The sequence below is a fragment of the Dermochelys coriacea genome, chromosome 15 (genome assembly GCF_009764565.3).
Source record: "Dermochelys coriacea isolate rDerCor1 chromosome 15, rDerCor1.pri.v4, whole genome shotgun sequence".
Lineage (NCBI taxonomy): Eukaryota > Metazoa > Chordata > Testudines > Dermochelyidae > Dermochelys > Dermochelys coriacea.
Window position 1 is genome coordinate 8,503,456 of NC_050082.1, and position 18,781 is coordinate 8,522,236.

The window sequence follows — 18,781 nt, forward strand, 5'->3', positions numbered from 1 at the left end:
AGCTTCCAAATGGCCCATGCTGTAGAAGTTAGTTATCTTAAGCAAGCAATCACCACCTATGAATGTTCATTATAGACCAAATCCCCGAGGGATATTTTCAGCCAAACTTTGACCGAAGTCAGCAAAATCTGAGTCAGGGTCCAGGGACTGGGACCTGTAAGGATTATACTGAAGCATTGTGAAGGCAGCTGCCCTCTCTGACTCAGCTGCTGGGCAAGATGTCCAGACTCAGGGTTTTGTTCTGTACCCAAAAAAGGGTGATGTTTGAGCAAAAGGCTTTGAAATTGGGCTTGGCCACAGCTGGCCTGGAGTGGTGTGTGGACAACAACAAACTTCCTATGGTAAGTCAGTGATTAGTCACTGGGTGTGCCTGAGCAAGGGTCATTCTCTCCCTGTTCCTTTGTGCCACCCATGTGTTTATGAAAGAGGCAGCGGTTCTCAATGAAAGGAAGAGGTGGCTTTGCAAAGCATTGTTATTTATAGCCTTGGTTTTGGCTAAAAGTTTCCTGTAGGAAAAGCACCGATGCTACATATGTAAAACTTCAGAGGAGCCCCGTTCGACCAGAGCATTATCGTATTACACACAGGGAACGTGCTATTCAGATACTTCCGAAACCCAAGGACAGGAACCTGCACTGGGGGGCCAAACTCCCCTCTCCGACACACCCTCAAACCGCCCTGGGAGTTGTGCATGTGTGTATCTGAGGGGAGGACTTGGCTCTTCATGATTTGTTTGCTTTGGATCAGTCCGTGGCTGCAGTTTAGGAGGAATGAATTTATCCAACGTATTGGCCTCGGATACTTTTCTAAAGGTGGAACAAACCCTGGGCTAGCAAACAGCATCTTTCCGCCCAGCCCAAATTCTCTACCTCTCCCCTACACCTGTCATCCCTGGTCCCACACCAGATTCCAACAGCCCCCCCACCACGCCCCCAGCCTTTGCATCAATAATGATAAAGCATCCTTGCTAGTACTACATTAATTGCCTCAGGCTTCCTGTGTATGTGCAAAGTCAGCTCCCCCTGCTGGCTCAGCTTTTTAAACCAATTAACCCGAGGTTGCCTAGGATCACATTACAACAGGAACCCTTGCACCCAATAATCCAATAAGCTTAAAGGATCTTCAATCAAGTAAGGCGACTAAAAGGATAGAGTCATCCAATTACTGTGACTGATACAGGACAGTCAGGGATCCCAGTCTGGTCTTACTCTGAGCCACCTCTCCTCCCTCGGTCCAGGCTACACTGAGCCTTTTCTAGGCTGGCTGGGAGAGGAAAGCCTCAGTGCAATGCAGAGGCACAGCAAAGGCTGCACTGAACAACACGCCAAGCGTGAAAGGTTTGGTGATACAGCATGGTGTCCCCGCAGCAGTGGCTGACCACTACACAGTTTGGCCTGGACGCCAAGGACACATGCACAGAGGCAGCTATAATTTAAGGACAGGGGGAGTGTTGGCCCCTCACTTGCAATGGGAGCTGTGGATGGTTGGCCTCTGAAAACCAGGCCTGGGTGTTTAGGGCACACCTGTGTCCACACCCTACACACTATTGTAAAAATCTTTGAACAAAGTATGCCTTGGGACGTATCACTTGAAAACTCATAATTTGCTGATCATTATTGTCCTAATAAAATGTGTGTGGCAACACTGTATGTGAAGTTATAAGATTCTGCTGTATGGTGTTCTTAACACATGTTCCAAATGGAGTTTAAGCAGTAAACAAAGTCATTGAGCTGGAAGGGAAACAAAAGGCTGCTCAAACAGGTAAGAGAAAAGCAGCAGGGAACATCCTTCCCTATAGACTCAGTCTCCTGAACCTCAGCAAGAAAGGTTTTCCAAGAGGGGGACAGACACTATAAAATGGAGGAACAAACACCCCAAGGGACCCTCCTTTCTCCATCTCTGCCCATCGATTCACTGCACCAGAAGGGACAAAGGAAGCAGCCACTGAACTGGAGAAGGGGTCCTGACCTACAAAGTTTGGTCACTGTGACTGCTGAAAGCATGTGGTGAGAAAACTTTGCTTTGAGTTTAAATAGTTTGTTAAATTAGGCACCAGGTGTGTTTCATCTTTATTTTTCTTGTAACCCATTTCTGACTTTTATGCCTCATTACCTGCACATCGCTGAAAATCTCTCTCTCTGTGGTTAATTAACTTGTTTTATTGTTTTATCTAATCCGGTGTGTTTAAACTGAAGTTTCTGGGAAACTCCATTTGTGGTAACAAGATCTGTGTGTGTGATCTCTATTGATGAAATGACAGACTTTATCTAAACATTTATTGTCCAGGAGTGGGCTGGGCACTACAGCACATACATTTCTTGGGGGGAAAACTAAGGCTGGGAGTGTGTTGAGGTCACCCTGCAGTATAACCCAGGCTGGTAAGAGCAAAGGGCTGGCTGGCTGCAGCACACACACACAGACATAGCTGGGAGTGATTTGCATGCTGAAGGCTGTTTGTGAGCAGTCCAGCCTGGAGACTACAGAAGCAAGGCATTGTAAAGGGCACCCCAGGTTAGAGGGCAGGGGTGACACAGCCACTCAGTCTGGATCAGTGGTGGGCAACCTGCGGCACGCGGGCCACATGCGGCCCATCAGGGTAATCTGATTACAGGCTACGAGACATTTTACTGACGTTGACTGATTGCAGGCACAGCCCCCCGCAGCTCCCAGTGGCTGCAGTTCTCTGTTATCGTCCAATGGGGATCTGCGGGAAGTGGTGGACAGCACGTCCCTGCAGCCCGCCACTTCCCGCAGCTCCCATTGACCGGGAATGGTGAACCGCGGCCACTGGGAGCTGCGGGGAGCAGTGCCTGTGGACGATCAATGTCAGCAAAATGTCTTGCGGCCCGCAATCAGATTACGCTGATGGGCCATATGTGGTTCCTGGGCCACATGTTGCCCACCACTGGTCCGGATTGTACCACGTGTATGTCACAGATGCCTAACCTCAGGCACCCAAATTTGAAAACACTGGCCTGTGTGTCAAAGTGAAATAACCCACTAAGGAAGGAGGGAAGAGGATATCCTGATGGAATGGGAGCAGAGACTGTCCACAAATTCTAAGTATAGTAAAGAAAGATCCACTGAGGCACACTAGAGATCTAAGAGTTAACATCTGTAGCTCTTACTTTCGTTGCACAGATCTGGTCCCTATCCTTAATCTTTGGAGATTCTTCTTTGGCTCCATAAAGCGACTTCAGCTGCATCTTAACTCTTTGCTTGTCCTCTTCATTGAAAGGGTTTCAAATCAAATCATTAAGGTGTAAAACTAAGGGAAAGCGTTATGGGGAGGCCTGTCTTTTAGACTAGGCCTCAGAAGCACAATCCGAGCCATTTCAAAGAAACTCAGATAAACTGAGCCATTAACCTCTGCTACTTATTAAGCAAAACACTTAAGAATATGCTTCAGAATATAAGAACTAGGGCTGCCAAACTTCTAATCACACAAAACCGAACACCCCTGCCCTGCCCCTGCCCCATTCCTTCTCTGAGGCTCCGCCCCCCACTTGCTCCACCCCCCTCCCCCACCCTCACTCACTCACATCAGTTTCACCGGGCTGACTAAGGTGGTTGAGGTGCAGGAGGGGATGAGGGCTCTGGCTGGGGATGCGGGCTCCGGGGTGGGGCAGAAATGAGGAGTTCAGGGTGTAGGATGGGGGCTCCGTGCTGAAGCAGTGGGTTGGGATGTGGGAGGACGGCGAGGGCTCTGGCTAGGGATGTGGGCTCTGGAGTGGGGCTGGGGAAGAGGGATTTGGGGTGCAGGAGGTGCTCCGGGCTGAGGCCAAGGGGTTCAGAGGGCAGAGAGGGTGAAGGGTGGCAGGCTTTGGGTGGCACTTAACCTCAGGTGGCTCCCGGAAGCAGCAGCAGCATGTCCCCCGTCTAGCTCCTATACGGAGGTGTGGCCAGGCGGGTCTGTGCGCTGCCCTGTCTGCAGGCGCTGCCCCCGCAACTTCTATTGGCTGCGGTTTCCAGGCCAATGGGAGCTGCTTAGCTGGCACTGGGGCACAGGCAGTGTTGGAGCCTCCCTGGCTGCCATGTGCCATGGGCATCAAGGACCTGGCGGCTGACTATGGGGAGCCACACAGAGCTTGGGAAGGCAGGGAGCCTGCCTTAAGGCCTGGGCACCTGCTGCGCTGCTGATTGGACTTTTAACAGCCCAGTCAGCACTGCTGACCGGAGCCGCCAGGGTCCCTTTTCGACTGGGCGTTCCATTCGAAAACCGGACACCTGGCAACCCTAGTAAGAACGGCCATACTGGGTCAGACCAAGGATCCTTCTAGCCCAGTATTCTGTCTTTCGACAGTGGCCAATTCCAGGTTCTTCAGAGGGAGTGAACAGAACAGGTAATCATGAAGTGATCCATCCCTCGCCCATTCCCAGCTTCTGGCAAACAGAAGTGCTTAACTGTGACCACTTGCTTAAATCCCGTTGACTTCAATAAGGCTTAAGAAGATGCTTAAAGATCAGAATGTGCTTAAATGCTATGCTGAATCTGGGCCTAAATAAACACAAACTAGGTATTAAAACATTAAGAGGGCAAAAGTGAAAACACAGAACCAGGAAGAGAAAAGTGAAGCTCCTATCGTGACTTGGGCTACACTGCAGAGTCTAGATGTTGCTTTATGACATGCATTTGAGAGTTTCAAAAGGTTGTAAGTTCTACAAAGTAAACAGGGCTAGAGATACCACAAACATGCAATGCAGCCCAGTCAGCACAATGAGAGGAAACAACCGTAGCATTTCCTGACTGTTTGTGATTTTAACTGTGCAACTTCCACACTGCACCAGAGGCTGCTGTAACTGCAGGCAAACTAGGCTGCTCCCTGGGGCAGCAAGGACAAACCTGAGTGGCACTGCAACTTGGTGTGCCAGATCGCAACGTGCTCACATAGATTTGGCCCGGCCTCCCCGTCATGACGACAGCAGGGACAAACCTGAGTGAGTAGCACTGCAACCTGGCACTTAGCATGTCCCTCCTCCTGCCCCTTCTACCATAACCATAGACCCATCAGAGGGCTTGCCATGCCTCCACTCCAGACAGTCATCATCCCTCCACGGTCAGCAAATCTATTGTAGGAGGTGGGAGCACACTGAAGTATTGCCTAGGGAGGCAGATTGTCTTGAGCAGCCTCTGTGATGCACGAATGCAGTTTCTGCATTTCAGTTCCCAGGGTTGGTTTATTTGTTTATTTTAAAAAGAAAAAGCCAAGCTCTTTAACCACAACCACCACTGGAAGTCTGCATGTATCACACACATGTGTCTTTAAGTGTGAAGGATGCCAGGGGCACAGGTGGGCAGGAAACAGTTTTCCCACTCTGTGAGAAGTTGAGATTGAGACATTTTCCCATTCTGAATCAGGACAAAACCAAAATCACAAACATTTCACAAACCAAAAATAAAATAAATTCAGATCAGGTCAATCAAAACATTTCCTTTCGATTTCAAATTAAAAAAAAAACAAAAAAAACCCCAACAAATCTTAAGCCCCCCCCCTTGTAAGTTAACATATATTTCTAAACAAAAAGTCATCTAAACATAACAATGGGACTTTTTTGTTTAAAAAAAAAGTCAGAATGGGATATACTGACAATTTGGAAACTGATTTGCAAATATTTTTCAAAACAGGAAATTTACTGAAACTCACCCTTCCCCCCAAATTGTTTTTGTTTTGATGAATCCGCATTTTCCACCAAAAAATTTTTTGTCAAAAAATTGCCACGCAGTTCTAGCAGTAACGCATGAGAGGATGCGGGAAACACACAGGTATGCCGAACTGCATCCCTCAACCTGGTTTTTAAAGTTTGTCCCTCTCCAGATCTGCATATGCAAGTGCTCCGTATACACACGTGTAAGGAGATCGGCACGAGTTAGCCATTAGTGCTTGGTGTCCTGCTGGAAGTGCTGCCCCTGGCAGAGCTACAGGAGCAGTCAATATCTTTGGCCAGTGCATGGCAAGGAACACCCACTGAGAAGTACAGCTGTAAATGTCCGTGTGCATCTCTCCGGATGAGAGAGCTTTGAGAGGGATTTTTTAAAAATGTTTGCTGCTTATGCTCAGTATGAAGCTTTCAAATGTTTAGAGCTTTCTCTGGGTACGTCTGCACCAGAGCTGGAAGGTGTCATTTCCAGCTTGCAAAGACACACTCGTGCTAGTTGTGATACAGCCAGCATGCTAAACATAGATGTGTAGCCACAGCAAAGGGAGGGGCCCGATGCCTGAGGACATACCTAGGGTCTTGGACAGGATGATATTTGAGGTGGCTAGCCCCTCTCACTGTCATACTTCCATTCTTAGGATGCTGTTCAATCAGAACTAGCCCGAGTATGTCCACCCGAGCCGGAAATTTATACCCTCCAGCTCCGGCAAGGACATACCCAGAGAAAGTTCCACATGGCTGAAAGCTTCGTATGGAGCATATGCAGCACATTCTAAAAAAAACAAAACAAAAACAAAAAACAACCTCTCCCATCTGGAGACACGCACATGCGTTATTTACAGCTCTGCTTCTCAGTGCACGTCCCTGGCATGCGCTGGCTAAAGATACATACTGTTGTCTATTAGCTCTGACAGATCTCAACTCAAGCAGGAAACGATACCTTCCAGGTCCAGTGTAGACATAAACCTTTTAATTTCCAACTCATTTTCCCCCCAGCTTGACCACCACCATGCTCCTTGCTGAGAACTATCTATAGGCCAAGTTTCAAATGTCAAAGTTGAGTTTTCAGTTATCACTGTGAAAGCAAAAGGTGCAAACAATTTTTAGCAGGAGAAGTCTATTTGTATTCTGGTTTTTGAAAACACCCACACATCTCAAATGTAGCGGCACTGATTTACTTTCCATTTATTTTAAGAATGTAAAAAAAAAAAAAAGTTCCCTCTGGACAGCGATCATGAACAATTACAGACAAAATGGAGAATTTTTCAGTAAGATACAAACTTCCAACTGGATGTTGATTTATCCTAGCTGAGGAACTGGCCGACAGTACTTAAGCAGTTGATATTTCATATTTCTCCTATAATAGGTTCTCTTTCAAACTGAGGATGAATTTAGTCAAGTTGGGTGAAGATCACCACCATGCAGACAGCCAGCACAAGACCTAGGCACCACGTAAGCCACATTTTAAGGGCTTAATTAGGACTTCAGTTTCATAGACTTTAAGTCCAGAAAGGAGCATTGTGGTCATCCTGCCTAGCCTCTAAGGGTATGTTTAGACTGCATTGTTAAGCCCAGGGTTTGAACTCAGGCTCAAGCCTAACCCTTTTTCTATCTACACACAAATTGCACTAACCCAGGGCTTGGCCCCAGGGTCCCAGGACCCCATGGGGGTGGAGGATCCAAGCCTGAGTCAAGCTGGGACCCAAGGTTCTAGCCCTATTGCTTGGCAGTGTAGATATAGCCCCACTGACTTGTGCTTTGGGAGTCCACCTAAAGTATCCCACAATTCCACAGGCTGACTTTCTTTACCCTCTGGACAGTCAAGTTTGGTAGACAGTCAAGTTTTCCTACACTGCACCATAAACAAAGGGCTAGTGCAGCCACATTTTGGGAGGATGCAAGGAAATCTGGGATATGGGTGGTTGGACTTGGGCCTGCATAATGCAGTGTAGACATTGGAGCTCCAGGTTGAGACCAGGGCTCAACAATTCCTAACCGAGGGTTACAAATAAGAGCGGACATTCAAGCCTGTGTTAACAAACCCAGGGTCTGCTAACTCGAGTTACGCGCAGTGGCGGAGTTCACCCAGTGAGACTAGGATGCCCGTGTGGTATACCGTACCTTCACAATCTCTTGAGCTATCTGCCCTCGTTTGTTGACATCCAGGACAATTTTTGCATCTCTCACCACTGAGTACAGCGTCCGTCCTTTACACAAACTGAAAGGAAAGAGGGGAGATAAATAAACATGCTGATATAAAAAAAAACCCCAAGAAACATCATTAAATCAAACACAGATTAAAAAGAGAGAACCTGTAAAGGGGGCTAAAAATAGATACAGTATTTTGGCTTCATACCAAAGCAAAGACAACGGACTTTGGAATAAATCTTGGAGCTCTCTCACCCACTTTGAAATGCTGGGAGGGAGATATCTTAGCTCTCTAGTATATTTTGCTAGCACCACATAGATCCTGAGCAATATCTGATAACACTCTTTCTTCTCTCTCTTATTTTGTTCCCCATTTCCTAGTTGTCAGAAAGCTCCTGGGCTTAGAGCGTCAGACTTTTGGGCAGACCTCTCCCCCACGTCCTCTACAGGATAAAACTCTCACAGATCTAAGAGGAGCCAAAAGAGGAAGGGGAAAAAAAAAAAAAAGAGAGAAAAGCCTGCACACTCTACAATGTCCTCCAATTTTCCCTCTTGTACCAGTTACAGTAAAATCTATTTACAAGGCCTTAATTACCAAAGGCAGGTGATAGCAGCAGCTGCAGGGGGAAGGGGGCATATAAACCAATTAAAAATATATTGACATTTGAATATCATAATAGAGTATGTGGGTGGACTCTGCCTCAACTTCCTCCCACGAAAGAGGGCTTTTTTCCCTCCGTCTATACCCACCTACGCTCATTACAGGCAACTTGAGAAAGAACAGACTAAATACCTGTGTCTGGATAATAGAGCACCCGGGAAAAAAAAAAATCTCTATTTAAATAGGCTTCAAGAATCACAGATGTTAATTTGATCTTGTTACAGTTAATGAAACAAAAGTTTGGGCTTTTAATTACTCCTTTATCCCACCCACCACATCTTCCTTTCTTCTTCGGCATCTTTCTCCTCCTTCACCCTGACACTGGAGGCAGAACACTGACAATGTTCAAAAACTTCTAGACCATGTCTTTAGTGGAAATGATGTTTGCAGCTGTGTGGTTGTTTGGAACCGACCCTAGGGAGAGTGTGCAAGACTTGCCTTTACCACTTTGCGTGATAAGATCAGGCTGAGTGGAATGAAACCTCAGGACAAGTGAGTCCATATCACTTAATGGATCACTTAAGAGCACTGAGTGACCTGGATCCCCTGCCAGCCCTGCAAAGTGAGAGATTCTGGGGTCAGCTAATGGGGTGGGGAAGAGGTCAGGGGTGAAAGCTTCACAGAGAATGATCTGATCAGCCAGTCAAAGGGGAACAGATGGGTCCAAAGAGAGCACTCATAGTGTAATTCACACATGTGTGCTCAAATGCTATTAGCCAATTCTCCACCACCAAAGAGTGGGTGGAAAGCTAGGGTGACCAGACAGCAAAATGTGAAAAATCAGGACAGGGTGGGGGGTAATAAGAGCCTATATAAGAAAAAGACCCAAAAAATCAGGACTGTCATAGATTCATAGATACTAAGGTCAGAAGGGACCATTCTGATCATCTAGTCCGACCTCCTGCACAGCGCAGGCCACAGAATCTCACCCACCCACTCCTATGAAAAACCTCACCCATGTCTGAGCTATTGAAGTCCTTAAATCATGGTTCAAAGACTTCAAGGAGCAGAGAAGCCTCCCTCAAGTCAACCATGCCCCATGCTACAGAAGAAGGCAAAAAACCTCCAGGGCCTCTCCAATCTGCCCTGGAGGAAAATTCCTTCCCGACCCCAAATATGGCAATCAGCTAAACCCTGAGCATATGGGCAAGATTCACCAGCCAGATACCCAGGAAAGAATTTTCTATCGTAACTCAGATCCCATCCATCTAATATCCTATCTCAGGGGATTTGGCCTATTTACCCTGAATATTTAAAGATCAATTACTTACCAAAATCACATTATCCCATCATACCATCTCCTCCATAAACTTATCGAGTAGAATCTTAAAGCCAGATAGATCTTTGCCCCCACTGCTTCCCTTGGAAGGCTATTCCAAAACTTCACTCCTCTGATGGTTAAAAACCTTCGTCTGATTTCAAGTCTAAACTTCCTGGTGGCCAGTTTATACCCATTTGTTCTTGTGTCCACATTGGTGCTGAGGTTAAATAATTCCTCTCCCTCTCCTGTATTTATCCCTCTGATATATTTATAGAGAGCAATCATATCTCCCCTCAACCTTCTTTTAGTTAGGTTAAACAAGCCAAGCTCTTTAAGTCTCCTTTCATAAGACAAGTTTTCCATTCCTCAGATCATCCTAGTAGCCCTTCTCTGTACCTGCTCCAGTTTGAATTCATCCTTTTTAAACATGGGAGACCAGAACTGCACACAGTATTCTAGGTGAGGTCTCACCAGTGCTTTGTATAACGGTACTAAAACCTCCTTATCCCTACTGGAAATGCCTCTCCTGATGCATCCCAAAACCGCATTAGCTTTTTTCACAGCCATATCACATTGGCAGCTCATAGTCATCCTATGATCAACCAATACTCCAAGGTCCTTCTCCTCTTCCGTTACTTCTAATTGATGCGTCCCCAACTTATAGCTAAAATTCTTGTTATTAATCCCTAAATGCATAACCTTACACTTCTCACTATTAAATTTCATCCTATTACTATTACTCCAGTTTACAAGGTCATCCAGATCCTCCTGTATAATATCCCGATCCTTCTCCGAATTGGCAATACCTCCCAGCTTTGTATCATCTGCAAACTTTATTAGCACACTCCCACTTTTTGTGCCAAGGTCAGTATAAAAAGATTAAATAAGATTGGTCCCAAAACCGATCCCTGAGGAACTCCACTGGTAACCTCCCTCCAACCTGACAGTTCGCCTTTCAGTAGGACCCGTTGCAGTCTCCCCTTTAACCAATTCCTTATCCACCTTTTGATGTTCATATTGATCCCCATCTTCTCCAATTTAACTAATAATTCCCCATGTGGCACGGTATCAAATGCCTTACTGAAATCTAGGTAAATTAGATCCACTGCATTTCCTTTATCTAAAAAATCTGTTACTTTTCAAAAAAGGAGATTAGGTTGGTTTGGCACGATCTACCTTTTGTAAAACCATGTTGTATTTTGTCCCATTTACCATTGACTTCAATGTCCTTAACTAATTTCTCCTTCAAAATTTTTTCCAGGACCTTGCATACTACAGATGTCAAACTAACTGGCCTGTAGTTACCTGGATCACTTTTTTTTCCTTTCTTAAAAATAGGAACTATATTAGCAATTCTCCAATCATTCGGTACTATTCCTGAGTTTACAGATACATTAAAAATTCTTGCTAATGGGCTTGCAATTTCAGGTGCCAATTCCTTTAATATTCTTGGATGAAGATTATCTGGGCCCCCTGATTTAGTCCCATTAAGCTGTTTCAGTTTCGCTTCTACCTCTGATATGGTAATATCTACCTCTATATCCTCCTTCCCATTTGTCATGCTACCATTATCCCCAAGATCCACTTTAGCCTTATTAAAGACTGAGGCAAAGTATTTGTTTAGATATTGGGCCATGCCTAGATTATCTTTAACCTCCACTCCATCCTCAGTGTTAAGCGGCCCCACTTCTTCCTTTTTAGTTTTCTTCTTATTTATATGGCTATAGAACCTTTTACTATTGGTTTTAATTCCCTTTGCAAGGTCCAACTCTACTCGACGTTTAGCCTGTCTCACTTGATCCCTACATGTTCTGACCTCAATTAGGTAGCTTTCCTTGCTGATCCCTCCCATCTTCCACTCCCTGTATGCTTTCTGCTTCTTCTTAATCACCTCTCTGAGATGCTTGCTCATCCAGCTTGGTCTACAACTCCTTCCTATGAATTTTTTCCCCTTTCTTGGGATACAGGCTTCCGATAGCTTCTGCAGTTTTGATTTAAAGTAATCCCAGGCCTCCTCTACCTTTAGATCCATAAGTTCTTCAGTCCAATCCACTTCCCTAACTAATTTCCTTAATTTTTGAAAGTCAGCCCTTTTGAAACCAAAAACCCTAGTTGCAGATTTATTTTTGTTAATCCTTCCATTTAGTTTGAACTGAATTAGCTCATGATCACTTGAGCCAGATTGTCCCTACAACCATTTCTTCTATGAGGTCCTCGCTACTCACCAAAATTAAATCTAAAATGGCATCCCCTCTAGTCGGTTCAGCAACTACTTGATGAAGGAATCCATCAGCTATCGCATCTAGGAAAATCTGAGCCCTATTATTATTACTAGCACTGGTCCTCCAGTCTATATCTGGGAAGTTAAAGTCTCCCATGATCACGCAGTTTCCATTAGTATTTACTTTATTAAAGACATTAAAAGGGCTGTATCCATATCCAAATTAGATCCCGGAGGTCTATAGCACACCCCAAGCACTATCGTAGGAGAGGCTTTACTAGTTTTCTTCCCCAATGTAATTTTTGCCCAGACAGACTCTGTCTTATCCATTGCATCGCTTCTTATTTCTTTACATTCTACCACGTCATTGATATACAATGCTACTCCACCCCCTTTACCTTTGTTTCTGTCTTTCCTAAAGAGCACATACCCTTCAATACCTGTAGTCCAGTCATGACTACTATTCCACCATGTTTCTGTTATCCCTATAATATCTGGTTTCACTTCCTGCACCAGTAGCTCTAGTTCCTCCATTTTGTTACCTAGACTCCTCGCATTGGTGTACAAACATCTTAATTTTTGCTGTTTGGCCTCGCTCACATTTGTACCCTATTAGGCACAGTCATTCTACATCCAGTATAACCTATTAGACTAGTATCCACACCACCCTCACTCCTTATATACATTCTCCTACCCACGGCTGTATCCATTCTTACTTCATCTTCTTCCCTCTCAATGCTAAAATCTGGCGTGGAGATTTTCTGGACATCTCCCATCCATCTCCCCCCAATTCCTGTCCCTATAAAATCAGGACATCTGGTCACCCTATGGAGAGCAGAAACTTGGACACCATGTTTGTGAGCAGCAGGGCAGACCAACTAAAGTAGATCTAGAGTACTGACAAAATGTGCCAAGTTCGCCAGGCCTCAAGTCTCCATTACTCAGAATTGAAGCACTTCCTTCTTCCTTCTACAGATGAACCTTGGAGAGCCCCTAGGTCAGTGGTTCTCAATCTGTTTACCATTGTGGGCCGCATATGCAGCTCTCTGTGTTATGTGGGCCGCATCCACACAATATATACACTACCTGTATGGCCCTGAGGATGTCACATGGGCTGAAGCTGTGTGCTGATTGGGCCACAAGCAGCTCGCGGCCCACGGGTTGAGAACCACTGCCCTAGGTCAATCAGGATTCATATCTGATGGATGAAAGCCGTCGTTCTTTTAGGTTCAGTGGTTGGGCAAGCTGCAGATTTTGGTTTTCCTGCAACCTGTCCCTGGCTACCATGGTGCCATGTTGCCTAGTAGCCCTTGTTACATTGTATCAGGCAGTTGAACTTTTGGGTAGGGGGCCATTTAATCACGACTATTGCTATTATTCCAAACCGGTTGAGTTATAAGATCATTTCATTCCTATTCTATTCAATGATTAATTTAATCATTGGCAGTCTCTAGATGCATGGACGCAAGTGGCAATTCATAGCTTTGGTCTACAATTAAAGCATGGACCAGCAGAGATATGTCAGCTAGGAGTGCGAAAATAAAAATCACACCCCCTAATGAGATAGCTATGCTGACAAACCTGCAGGATAGGTGGTTCCTACACCGGCAGAACTCTTCCTTCCTTCAGCATCTGTTGTGGCCATACTAGGTGACTATGCCGACACAAGCCCCGTAGCGTAGATATGGCTGTAGGTTAATACAATGAGCTGACTGTCAGCTAGGTGAATCAGCAATCTCATCCATCACATCATTTTTATTTATATTATGATAGCACCCACGCAGGCTGAGGCCCCATTGAGATAGGTGCGGTACAGATGTAGTAAAACACAATCCCGGCCCGAAGAGCTCATAAATGTGGTTTAAGACAAGGTGCAACAGACACAATGAAGAGGTATGGGGTGCCCAAGTAACGCACCTTGTTTCTCACGGCAGCCTTGTTTCTCACGGACCGGCAGCATGCACAATATTTAGCTAGAGGCGTGCAGGGAGATACTTTTACAGAGGCCAAGAAGCCGATGAGTGGCAGTAGCCTTAGCTCGACACTGCCGAGCTGTCATCAGATGCCAGGGTTCTGCAGGCTTCATTGAGCCTGAAGGAGGAATCTGAAAGAGGTGAGTGAGTAGGGTAGGACTAAAATGAGGAAAGGCCAATAGGAAAAGGGCAAGAAGCCTGCATCTGTCATGGTGGGGAAGCGGGAAGTGATGGGGTCAGAATGGTGGGCTGGGAAGATGATCTTAGAGCAAAAGAGGCAATGTTGCAATAGTCAAGGCCAGAGAGGCCGAGGGTGCAGGAGTCAAGGCCAGAGATAAGGACCTTTGTTGGGTTTGGCATTGTGCATAGACAGGAAAGCCCAAACCTTTGGAATGCTGGGGAGGAGGAATTGCTAAAATTTAGACACAGCCTTGAGGAGAGGGGTTAGACAGAGGTCAGAGTCAAAAATGATTAGTGACAGGAAGTCTCAGCCTGGAATCAGGGGCTCACTGTGCTAGGCCCTGTACATACCTATAGTAGGGACAGTCCCTGCTCTGAAGAATTTACTGTCTAAAGAAGCAAGACAAAGGGTGGGATGGGGAGCAGGGGCAGAGAGAGGTGACGTGACCAAGGTCACACAGTAGGTTTGTGGCAGGAGCCAGAAACAGAACTCGGGTCACCAGAGTCTCAGTCCAGTACTCTATCCATTGCACTGTGCAGGTCTGAAGAACGGAGAGGATGGTTGTGTTGACCAGCGGGGTTGAGTGGACAGACTGTGTGAGGTGACAATGGGCCAAAGAAGTTGTAAGTGGGAAGTTTCACTAAGACAGTTAAGGTCTATAGAGTGAAGGGAACTTCACTGGCCACATCCTCAGGCCACCATGTCAGCTGGCTAACAATGGGGCAGTTCATCTGCCCCAGGGACCCCGGCAATCATATTCAGTCCCAGTGAGCCTCTGCAAATCACGTGGCCAATGAGGCTTCAGAAGTTATTCAATTCAGCTCGGACATTACTGCAGTTGGAATTAATGAGATGAGCTCTTAACAAATTGAAAGGTTTCTCTTTGTTGGCCTTTGCCAAGCAGGTTTATGTCACTGACCCAATGGACGCTAAGAAAAACAAGATGACTGAAAAGGAAAAACTCATGCCTCCTTCCAGTAAGACACAAGCCAGGGAGAAGCATGAAGAACCCCACTACTCCTAGGCACAGCACTAAGGGCCACATCTCCGAGAGAGTCCAGATCCCATTTAGGCATCTAAAAAAAGGCCAAGAGTTCCACGTCCAGCCTAACTAGGCAGGCTGGGTGCTGGCAGAACGTATGGAGGGAAAGCAACAAGGCATCCCCCTCCCATGCCTGCAAATCAGATTGGTGGCCACTCCTGGTCTACTCCGGCCCAATGGCTGCAGTGGCCCTGCACTATCCTATAGTGGACACCATTGGAGGAGAGAGGGTCGCCAGATCTAATCAGTGACACGTCCTTTGGCCCTGCCTCTCCTCCAGCCTTCCCATGTGCTACCCCCTGTGCAAGAAGCCCCCTGCAGAGCTGGGCTCTTTACCGAGGAGGGGGCATGCATGATAACATGACAATAATTAGACAGATAGGTATGCTTTTCACACTGACCAGTTTTGTCCAGTTATTAATTGCTATGATCACCACTGTAGCATCTAGGAGTCCCAGTCATGAACCAGGACCCCATTGTGGTGGATGCTAGACAGTTTCCTTGTTGCATCCATTTGTTGTTGTCAAGCTGTCCAGCCGTGGCTCAAGAGCATAAGTACCAACCTCAGGGCACACTTATAAGAACCAGGACACAAACCCCAAGTCAGTTGTGAGTGCTGTATCATATCACCAACCAACCAACAAGTGTAAACTCCTCAGACATGATAACAGCCTTAACATGGAGTCACAGACAATGCCCTAGGGTACTCAGATCTGTCTTGCTGTGCCTGTCTGATAGATGGTCCTTTACACCATGAATCTCTTCCAGTGTAGCTCAAAAGCTTGTCTCTCTCACCAACAGAAGTTGATCCAATAAAAAAATATTATCACACCCTCCTTGTCTCTACTGTGAATCACAGCCAGATTCAGGTTACTCCTTGTGCCAAAGGACCAGTCACTTACTCCAAGTCAGTCACACTTTAGCTCTCACACCAAAGACAGCACTTGTAGCCAACCCTACAATAAACTATCTAAAGAGTTATGATATAGGAAAAGGAAATGAGAGTTATTTACAAGGTTAAAGCAGGTAAACCTACACACACAAATGAGTTACAAGCTGCAATTTCAAAGTGTAATAGACGCTTCTAGAATAGGCAAGCTCTATCTGTTCTTCGGGCTGACCTAGGCTAAGTAGCTGAGGATCCTTGGTTAATACCTAGAAAACCTTGCCTCTCATAGTCCAAGCAGCATAGAGATCCAGTTCCTTCTTCCTAGAAGTTTTTATTACCTCCCCCACTTCTGCCTGAGCTGCAAACTCAGCTGATGGGAGGAATTCTCTTGCACGACTCATCTCCATGGGGATGGGAGAATAAACAACAAAGACACTTGTCCTCTTTAATGTTCCACGCTAGTCCGTTTGGTGTCCATGAGCCATCTCTGTCGGGCAGGACATAACGCCTTCTGTTGGAGAGCAGCATTTCACACCAGTTAGTGTCTCTCTCCTGTCTAGTGATTTACACAGTTATGGAGGCTTACAGTGCAAAACACTCAATTGACAATTTTATAGTATGGAATACAGATGGGATAAGTGAGATTAATACATGCAGAAACTTTCAAGAATTCATAAAGTCTAAACGCTAAATTCATTCTTATAATTCTAATACCTATTTTAGCAATACTAACATGCAGGTGAGCCAGACTGATTCCAGCTCTGTATTTATCAGTATCCAGTTGAGACTTGGAGACCTTGGCATGAGCTGGCACCTGGTCTGCCAGTGTCACAGGTATCTATTGTCTTATACTTGGATTGTAAGTTCCATGGGACAGGGACTGTCTTTTTGTTTTGTGTTTGTTCAGCGCCTAGCACAATGGGCTTCTGGCCCATACCTGGGGTCCCTAAGTTCTACTGCAATAAATAACTACAACCACTGCATAGCCCCTCTCTGTCCCCTTGCATAACAGAATTACGCCAGTCCCACTGCCAATGGGATGGCCAGAACTTCAGAGATGGATGCTGGCTTTGGCCCTTTTGGAAGCTATACAATAGCAAAAAACAAAACAAAACAAGCCCCTCCAAACAAAACCAAAACCCCACCACACCCCACCTTAAATGGTTTTCCACCTTTTTGGCATAATCTTCCCCGTTTATGCTGATAATTAAGGCTACGATTATGTCACAGAGGTCATGGAAGTCACAGAATCCATGACCTCCGTTGACATCTGTGACATTTTCTGCCCCGGGGCGGGAGCTCCCAGACAGTCCTGCCCCTGCAGCTCCTAGCCCCTGCCCTTGTGGGGGGGGGACCTTGCAGTTGCCTAGCCACAGTGGGTGGCGGGGGGTCTCCCTGCAGCTGCCCAGCCGCAGCATGGGCGACTCTGTAGCTACCAGTTTCCCCAGGGGTGAGGGGACCCCACAGCAGCCCAGCCCCATGGGCAGGAGGACCCCAGAGCTCCCAAGCACTGCAGCGGTGGGGGGGGGGACCTGGAAACCCCAGCGGCAGTGGGTGCTAAACCCGCCTCTCCCTTTTGTCAGGGATATTTTAGTGAAGTCAGGGACAGGTCACGGGCTTCCATGAATTTCTGTTTATTGACCTGTCCCTGACTTTTACTAAAAATATCCATGACAAAAATGTAGCCTTTACTAATAATTTACACAAAACTCCATTCCCAGGTGATCAGGAGCCTCAAACTCTGAGCTTGACGGTCCAAAGTTTATAATACAAATATTAGGAGGTGCAAGAGAAAACACTGAGCATTTACCTGGGCTTTGTGTTGGGGACGTGAAGGGTTTCAACTAACGAGGCCCCAGCTGGTAAATTTGTGTTTACTCCTCACGGGAGCTGCTCAGATATCACAGTGGCAAGCATCCATATAAAACCAGAGACAGAATAAAGCAGAGCACTGAAGAATTAGCATGGAAGAGAGCCAACAAAATGGGCAAGCAATGCAATCTTAACCAAAGAGCGAAGAAGAGTCCTGTTCGCTATGCACAGATTAGTGACTTTCTACAGTTGTCAACTCCCCCAGAATCATGCGACTCTGAATGTGAAATTATTTGAAGGCCAATTTTTAAGATGATCAGAGCTTAAGCTTTGCTTGAACTCCTCAGAACATCATAGTCTTACTCAGAGATTACAGGGTGAACACTTTGGGCAGATACACTGTATATTTCATAGAAAAACAGAGAGGTTGAACACCCACATTGAGTGCAAATTAGAGTCCATCCTAAACTCACTGCGTTTGCCATGTTAATGGCTGTCAGAGATGACTATATCTGAACGAGAATATAATAATGACCAGGGCTGGGATTTCCAAAGGGAGTTAAATGACCAACTCTGACTGGATTTCAGTGAGAGTTTGGTACCCATATTCCTGGGGCTTCTTTGTAATCCCAGACAGATTATGGAAACACATTAGGCCCGATTCTGCTCCTACTCGCATTGGTGTGTGTGTGAAGTGTAACTTTGCTGGGATTACACCAGTGACAGCGAGAAGAAAAATCAGTCACAAAGGCTAGGCTAATCTGCCGTCTTGGCACTCCTACAACAAGAAAGAAATGAATACCTGAGAAAGCACTGCATCGAGTTGTTATAGAAACCACAATGTCTAAAAGCCCCCTGGTGTAGATGGGAAATTTGTGTTTCTATTCAGAAGCCCTAGTGATGAGCCCGTGTCTGACATGTCAGCCACCAGGGAA

The 18,781-nt window shown here is 46.0% G+C and overlaps 1 protein-coding gene across 3 annotated transcripts in view; it reads right to left on the reverse strand.

Annotated features, from left to right (window-relative positions):
• The window catches only part of KSR2 (kinase suppressor of ras 2), a 288,181-nt gene that overhangs the window by 22,956 nt on the left and 246,444 nt on the right, over window positions 1-18,781 (reverse strand). For 2 of the 3 annotated variants that reach the window (XR_005289112.2, XR_005289113.2), the window contains one exon: window positions 7,780-7,876. Coding sequence is in view for 1 of the 3 variants with exons in the window: in XM_038374065.2 (XP_038229993.1) it covers window positions 7,775-7,876 (102 nt within the window). In the remaining 2 variants the exon portion in view is untranslated. Of the gene's footprint in view, window positions 1-7,774; window positions 7,877-18,781 lie in introns of all 3 variants that reach the window. The other variant, XM_038374065.2, reaches the window with a different exon arrangement.